General features: G+C 42.7%; 1 protein-coding gene across 1 annotated transcript; it reads left to right on the forward strand.

Annotated features, from left to right (window-relative positions):
- The first annotated feature begins 2,207 nt into the window (after positions 1 to 2,207).
- LOC102195045 (uncharacterized) lies at positions 2,208 to 3,528 on the forward strand. The gene has a single exon (XM_005743578.2). It carries the CDS (start codon positions 2,247 to 2,249, stop codon positions 2,967 to 2,969), a length of 723 nt encoding a protein of 240 aa, XP_005743635.1. The 5' UTR covers positions 2,208 to 2,246; the 3' UTR covers positions 2,970 to 3,528.
- The last annotated feature ends 4,733 nt before the right edge of the window (positions 3,529 to 8,261 follow it).

The following is an 8,261-nucleotide window of genomic DNA, read 5'->3' on the forward strand; positions in this document are numbered from 1 at the left end:
CAAACACGCCGTCACTCCTAAAACTTCCCCCTCCCTAAACATCTAAATGCCATGTTGCCATATCATGTTTTGATTGGTCCACATGGTACATTTTTCCACCAATAGGAAAGGCTGGAGGGGGGCTGTCTTTGCTCACAGGCGGAGTGATTACGAGCGTTTTCCTTATAAAACGCCGTTTTTACCGTTTCTTCCCGCAGTAAATATAAACAACGACAGTATTCAGGAAGAAAACCAAACACTGCAGATATTTTATCATAACTCTGGTTTTACGTGGCCGATCAACACAGTTTAAAAACTGGTATAAAGTCCACACTGTTTCCGTCAGTTGTTCCGTCTGTCCTGCTCACATCTCCAATGGTTGTACACGTTGTCATTAACGTGGCTTCACTCCACATCAACACCGGTGTGGGCACATAAGGACGCTGTCAGAGCCTGTCAACCACGTGGATTAGCTGCGTATAGAATGTGAATCGCATCATTGGCTGGACTGTGGGATAAGGTGGCATCATTCTGATCCCATACGGGAGCAGCCAGTCACTCACTGACTAACACTGCAGAACAGAAATGTTAACGTATTAACATATTTAACATATTTGTGCTGCAACCACAGGATGTTCAAAAAGGAAACAGTTTTAAGACCTCTGAAACGTGGTTTTTGTCACTCCTGCACTGATCTGTGAACATGGAGACATCGGCTGGTTTCCGGCTCCTGGCTGTGCTGCTCTTGGCTGCAACCAGCCAGAGTTTCGGGTGTGTTCATTGTGAAACCTGGCCCCACCTTATCATGTGAATTCCTGAGGTCAGATGGCCCAGGATGTGAGTGGGCGTTAAGGCGTCTGGGAAGGGATCTCAAAACTGGATTATAGATGGCAGAGAGTTGGTGTCGTAAACCCCGCCTCTGTTCAAAGATGGTCGCTCACAGTGGACATAGATGGCTTCTTTCACTCCTCTTTCAAAAGAGGTAATAATAGTCACAGTAACTGTTTCACATGGAAGTGAGAAAATGCAGCAGCTTTCCAAGACTTCAGTGAGTTTTATCAGTAAAAGCAAACATGTTATAAGAGAGATTTCCTCGTGTTGGTCGGCGTAAGTTTGTTTCATCTTTCTATATTTGGCCGAATGAAACAAGTTTAGTTTCAGCCAAACTGGAACAAATAAAACTCTGAAATAAACTAAATATCACCTGTTAGATTTCACTTGAGTGATTCTGAGAGCGTGCTGTCCTCAGGGTCCCCCCGACTGTCTCAGCATTATTGGAATCATTTGCACAGATTGGATTATATATATTATTGGATTGGATGGTAAAGCAGTGAGTTGGTGTAAGGAGAGGACATCCTGATCACCGGGACAGCAAACAAGTGAACTTCAGAGAAGCTTTGAGTGATGGAGACAGCTGCTAAAGGAGAGGAGGAAGTGACGACGAACTTGATGATGAAACTTTGTCTCGACCAGAAACATCAAACCCGAGTTAAAGTTGACGCCTGCACTCTGCTGACAGCTCCAGGAAAGCTGCTGAGCGGGTGTTGCTCAGAATAATCACTCTGGGTGAACTCTGGCTCTGAAACAATGATGAACAGCGACCAGCAGCAGCTGCCTGGCTGGTGATCAGACTCCCAGTTATATCTAATGTAGATGTGTTTGGCTACCACGTCGTAGATATGTGATGTTTTCTATCTTTATTTGGAGTTTAAAGCAAAAACATTAATTAATTAGACATGAAGTTGTTGATAAACTTCTGGAGAGTTTGGAGTTTGTTTAGACTGAGTTTTGTTATCATTTGTTTCTATGATTATTCTAGATTAACAGTAATCTGTCATCATACACACATCTGATTACTGGGAGTTCTCTAACAGAGAGTATTGTGTTTAGACTTCTTGCATGTCCTTCATTGGCCTTCCTGGTGTCTTCTTATCTCTCATCATTAAGTTGTTGTCTTTGGTTCTGTGCTCTGCTGTTTAGTCACTTCCTGTTGTGCTTTGCTCTTTGTTTACTTCTTTTGTTTGTTGTTGTCTGTTCAGGAGTTTGTTCACGATCTTTTAGATTCACTTTAATTAAAACTTCGTTGTGTTTACTTTGTCTGCTCGCTGCATTTGGGTCATTTTGGCAAAACTGTGGGAGGAACATCCTGGAATCAGCAAAGACTGAGACTGCGCTCAGTGTAGGAAACCACAGGCTGTACGGAAGAGGAAAAGGGTTTGAGACCTCTGACACGTGGTTTGCTGTCACTCCTGCACCGATCTGTGAACATGAAGCTCTCGGCTGGTTTCTGGCTCCTGGCTGTGCTGCTCTTGGCTGCATCCAGCTTCTCTCAGGATCAGATTGTAAAGAAGTACTTTGAGGATGGCGACACGCTTCAGCTCAGCCCTCAGCCGGTTTCTGAAAAGATCACCAGCATCGTGTGGTATTGTGATGAATACCTGCTGGCTGAGTGGGTGAAAGACTTGATTGAGCTGAGAGATCACATCTCGTTTAAAGGCCGAACCACTCTGAACACTGACACGGGAGTGTTGGAGATCAGGGACATGACTGCGGCGGACACTGGAGTGTATTCAGTGGAGATCAACAACCAAGTCCAGAGTCGGGTTCATCAGGCTGTGAGGATTAAAGCAGCGCCTCGGCCTGTGGTGAGTGTGAGGCCGCTGTTGTGTAACTCAACCTCAGAGAGCTGCACACTGAGCTGTGACGGAGACGTCAGCGCTGCTGGGCCTGTCGAGTATTCCTGGAAGATCGGAGACGGAGAGTGGAAGCAGTCAGGAACGAACATGGAGATCATCAATAATGAGGAAACACAGCGTGTTACGAATTTCATCTGCAGGATGAAGAACCCAGTGAGTGCGAGAGACAGCAAACCTCTCCCTAACCCACTCTTCCAAATGCCTCACTTTCCATCTTCATCATCACCGATGACGGTCAGTGACGATACAGAGAGTGAACCGCTAACAAAGGCCCAGATTACAAATGGAGTTTAGGCGCTGTGACCTCTGGGGTCGCGGGGGTCTTTGTGGTGGTCGTCCACCTGTTGAGGCAGAAACGAGAGACGCTCCACGTCTGCAAATGCAGTAAAAGTGATGATGATGATGATGATGCAGTTTAAAGTCGAGTATCTGCTTTGATTTCCTGATGACGATTAAAGCCTGTCTGCTCTCCTTAAACCAAAGTTGATGTTTGTTAGCTTGTAAAACGTTTCTGCTTTATTTCCACACTAATGATCATCATGGTCGGCCATGTTTGTAGTTTTTCTTTAAATCATTTCTTGTCTTTTTTAGAGTTTTTGTATCTCCCTTGTCTGCACTTGTCATTGATATATTAGTTCCTCTTTCATCATTACTCATTATGGTGATTTGTGTTTTCTGCACCTTTGATGTTTTCACTTCCTGTTTTTGTCAGTTTTCCGTCCTTCGTGTTCGTAGCGCCGAGTTAGTTTCGCCCCCTCAGGTCTGTGGTTTTATACGTCTGACTTTCTTGTGTCAGACATGTTTCCATGATTTCTTATTTCTTTGAACTTTGCATTTAAAACTCACCTTTAAAAAATGATTCTTGCCTGAAGTGTCCTTTCTTCCAGAGACTGTTATACAGATCGTGTTTGGAAAGTAATTATTCATCTGTAACCTGTCATGGAGACACAAATATGGTGAGAGATCAGACACAGTTTACAGATGTACCTGTGACATCAGTGACCAAGATAACAACAGCCTCATCTCAGTTTAATAAAAAAATGTTTTTCCAGCAATTTAATAATCATTTCATGTTTTTAAAATAAATGTTCAGCAAACCTTTAATGTCCTGACGGGCTATAAAAGCCTTTTTTATTTATTTTATTTTATTTGTTTTAATCTCTTTAATAGAAGATTTAATTATTTCTGACTTTACTGGATAAAAATATTTAATGGGATTTACAGAAAAACTCTGGATTGTGTGAGCATTTCCAATTTAAATGTCTGTGAAGGTTCTCAGTCATCCAGGTCATCGTAGTCAAAGGAGCTTGCAAAGAAAAGCGTCTGGACTTCTTTAAGTTGCTTGAAGACGTTTCACCTTCATCCGAGAAGCTTCTTCAGTTCAAAGGTCAAATGGTGGAGAGTCCCAGATATAAACCTAGTGGGAGTTTCCCCCCACAGAGGGACAAAAGGACCTCCTGATGATCCTCTAACTAAATTCCAATTTAAAGTTTTATCAGTGACCATAAACATGTTAGAAGAGAGATTTCCTCATGTTAGTCAGCGACATTTGAGATATTTCAGCTGTAAATATTTGAACGAATAAAACGTCTTCAGTCTCAGCCAAACTGGAACAAAAAAAAACCCTGACGTAAACTAAACATCACCTGCTTCACCTCAGTGAATCATGTCCTGTGTTTACCTCCACTGAGAGGTGAGGGTCAGTGCGCTGGGAGCCGGCTGTTCACAGAGGGTCTTGTGAGCTCTGACCACCGGTCAGCTGATCGCTGGTTGTTAGGCTGACGGGACCTGACATCTCGGAAACATCAGAGCACTTTTGCAGCTCTGTCTTGACAAACTGACCAGATGTTTGATGATTACACCACCAGACTCTCGCCTAAGCAAACCTTAAAAGTGTATTTGAGCGTGACTGAACACATGATTCTTGGTGTTTTCTCTGTTTTTTTGTGTCATTGTACAGTTTTGACCTTACAATATAAAGATCCTTGAGGCAACTGTTGTTGTGATTTGGCGATATATAAATAAAATGAACTGAACTGAATTGAGTATTTGGTGACCCAGCAACGGACAGTTTCAAAATTTTCTTGCAGTTTTGGGTGTTTTGCTCCGTCACAGACAGTTATGATTTCATTCATTCCTGTTGCTCCGAGTCCTTCGCATCAGTCTATTACCTGGGATCAATCTGTCTTAATATGCTGTGCAGGATAAACTATCAGATGGTAATAACCTGTAGCCATGAACCATGAAATATTAGTGAAATAATTAAATATAACAAATACTATTTGTATTAATTGATTACAGGTTTATGGAATTGATTACTTATATATGAAATTAAATATTATTATTATTAAATATATGATTGAATATTTGACCCCTATTTTAATTATTTATTGAGACCTGTAATTCATTTTTTTAATAATGCATTTACTTTGATTTTGGCACTCTTTGCACTCCATAGACCTGCAGGCTAGATTAAGTAATATTAAATCTCAAAGTAAGCTAAAAAAAATAACGTGATGCAAGTGGGAGTTGTGTTTTTCTGTGCTGGATCACAGTTACCTGAGTTAGTGGAGGATCCAGCCTGCAGTGATTCATTAGTTTCTTTTTCACACTCCTTTATTAGTTTTGTAAATCTTTTCATGTCTTTTTAGCTGTGACAGTAGCAGGCAAGCTTTGTGTCACAAGTTGTGTTAAATGTGTGTACAAGACATAAATATGGACTAAAAAGGATGACTCCTGTGGACTACAGCACAGTTCAGCTGTTGTGTAATTCAACCTCAGAGAGCTGTAAACTGAGCTGTGACGGAGACGTCAGCGCTGCTGGGCCTGTCGAGTATTTCTGGAAGATCGGAGACAGAGAGTGGAAGCAGTCAGGAACGAACATGGAGATCATCAATAATGAGGAAACACAGCGTGTCCCAACTTTCTCCTGCAGGACGAAGAATCGAGAGACAGCAAACCTCTCTTTAACCCACTCTTCCAAATAAAACCTGCAGACTGTGGACACTGGATTATAGTTTTAGGTGCTGTGATGAGATCTCTGGTGATCGTGGCGCTCTTTGTTGCCGTCGTCTACTTTTTGTGCCAGAAACTTCCTTCTGTCTGTGTCTGTAAACACAGAAAAGGTCATAATGATGCAGTTTAATGTTGACCTTCACCTTTGGTTTCCTGGTGAAGACTAAAGCACGTCAGTCCTGAAAGTTCACATTTATTTGCTCATAAAACTGTTCTGCTTATTTTCTATAGCAGTGATAATCACCAGGCTGTCATGGCCATGGTCTGCCATGTTTGTAGTTTTCTCTGTTCTTGTGCCTTTTACAGTATTTGTATTTGTCTGTTTCCCCTCTTTAACAGTAAGTATTAAAAGCCGACGTTTGTTCATCGTCTCTGCCTCCAGCGTCTTTGCTTCATCAAACAGAATCAAGTTTGATAAAAAAATCGATCATTGAAGAGAAATGCTTTGTGATGCAGTCTAACATCATTATGGCTTTTAAAAAGTTGACTAAAGCAACACCTGGAAACATTTGCAACCAGTCTTTTTCCTCCAATCAGAAACAAGATTGAATGATAACGCTCACACTGCACATGCTCAGTGAGACCTGCCACATTTATTTTAAAAAGTGCAAAACTAGATTTTTGAGCTCCATTTTTCTTCTTAAGTTCTTGAACTTCTTCAGGAGGATCCTGAGGAGTTCGAGGTGACGAAGCTGTGACTTCTGTCTCCACCACTGCTCAGACTTCCTAATGTGGGTCTTTAAAGCGGGGCTGTTATCTCATGGCGGTCAGTCAAGGCTCTGACATCAGCCTTCAGTGGTTCAGAGGGATTATAAAAAGGTTTTTGGGACTTCCCCCTCACAAATGTTTTCATGATGAGGCTCACCACACATCTACTGAAGGAAACCACAGGAAGCACTGAAGAGAAAAAGATACCTGCTGATCTGTTTCCGACCCTCACCTGTAGTCATGAGCTCTGGGTGATGATGGATACAAGCAGGGGGTGAGCTTCCTGGTGGCTTGTTGGTAGTTTTAAAGCTGTTGTGGTTCTGGGTCCTGTTTTTGAGTTTTGCATCTTGTAAATAATTAATCGTTTGTTGGGTTTAGACTTCTCAGTGTTTTTCATGTTTCCTGTTTTATTTTGAAAGTGTCTTGTCTCTTCTGTATTCATGAGGAGGGTCCGTCATCATCCCAGTTCCTCCCAGTTTAGGTTTTCTGTTTTAGTTGTCTTGCAGGGGGACGAGCTGCCTGTGAGCCTACTTGCATTTGTAAAGCAGATTCAGCAGCAGAAACACAAATGTGTGTGTGTGTGTGTGTGTGTGTGTGTGTGTGTGTGTGTGTGTGTGTGTGTGTGTGTGTGTGTGTGTTATTGGGAAGCTTCTCTGGGAAATAACTTTATCTGTTTATCTGTTCTAATTCTGAAATGTTGGGAGAGCAAAAGCCAGAGCAGCTGTAGCTGTGTGAGGGAGGCAGGATTAGGACCCGATTAGCAGGACGTGGGCTCAAAGCAGCTTTACTGCAGGACTACAAAGACCTACAGCACATACAAGACAAAGGCTCCTGACATGTGTCATCACAACACCATGCACAGCTGTGTGCACTCTTTATATTTCAGCTTGGATGGCTAATATTAGAGTGTTCAATTATAAACTACATTTAGTGTTCAGTAAAATGTGGAAAAAGACGCGTACAGACACAGCATTAAAAGAACACCACCTGAAAACCCTCCAAAATATGACGTATTAGAATAGACAGGTATGTTATAAGATACTCACTGCAAAGGAGCTTACAGGAGAATGCTACCAGCAGCTGTGATGCTGCATACTGTGCATGTATGTGAGATAGAAAGTACTTACATAGAAAACACAGAGAAAAAACGGGTGTGAATGAGGCACGTTGGGCAAAGCGCTACGAGAGTAGAAAAGCCAACCATTCACCATCTACTTCTGTGTAATATCATCCAATACCACAGGGTGGCGCTGTGAGCCAGTGTTGGAAGAGGACAGCAAACGGTCTGAAAGTGCTGAAGTCCCAGATGAGACTGGAAAACAACAAGTGATGATGAAGTTTGTCAGACTGGAAAGCTCAAAGTGCCGTTACTGCTGATGTTGAGGGGAGCAAACATGCACGTGATTACTGAAGCCAGTCCACAGGTTTTAAAGCCACTTATGTGGTACTGGGCTGTGGGAGCCACTTATTTGTCCACACACAGTATGTAAAAGCCCGTTTATTTCCCAAATCCACCATGAAGAAGTTATACCAGCCAGAGGGCAGTGAGTCATGATGCCGTCACGTCTCACACAACATAAAAGGTGGACTTTGCTTCTTGGTCTGAAAAGTGAAGCCAGCTTGCTTTATAATGACGCCTCTGCACGGCTCATCCTGCAGTCATGACCCACTGTGACTGATCAGCATCACCCAAGCTGTGGGCTGGAGGATCTCGATCTGTCATCAGAGGGACATCTAGACTCTGCAGTGAGCCTGCGTGTGTGTTTGAACAGTGGAAGAACGTGCATGCTCCACAGAAAGGTCGGCAGGAAGTTTGAACAGCGACCCTTCCTCCTGTAAGGTAACAGCAGCTCTGCATCACTG

This window comes from Pundamilia nyererei, unplaced genomic scaffold (genome assembly GCF_000239375.1).
Source record: "Pundamilia nyererei isolate P.nyererei 1_Seehausen unplaced genomic scaffold, PunNye1.0 scaffold00133, whole genome shotgun sequence".
Classification (NCBI taxonomy): domain Eukaryota; kingdom Metazoa; phylum Chordata; class Actinopteri; order Cichliformes; family Cichlidae; genus Pundamilia; species Pundamilia nyererei.

Bases quoted from the DNA above. Each gene is read 5' to 3' on its own strand.
- LOC102195045 (XM_005743578.2), top strand. From the start codon at position 2,247: ATGAAGCTCTCGGCTGGTTTCTGGCTCCTGGCTGTGCTGCTCTTGGCT.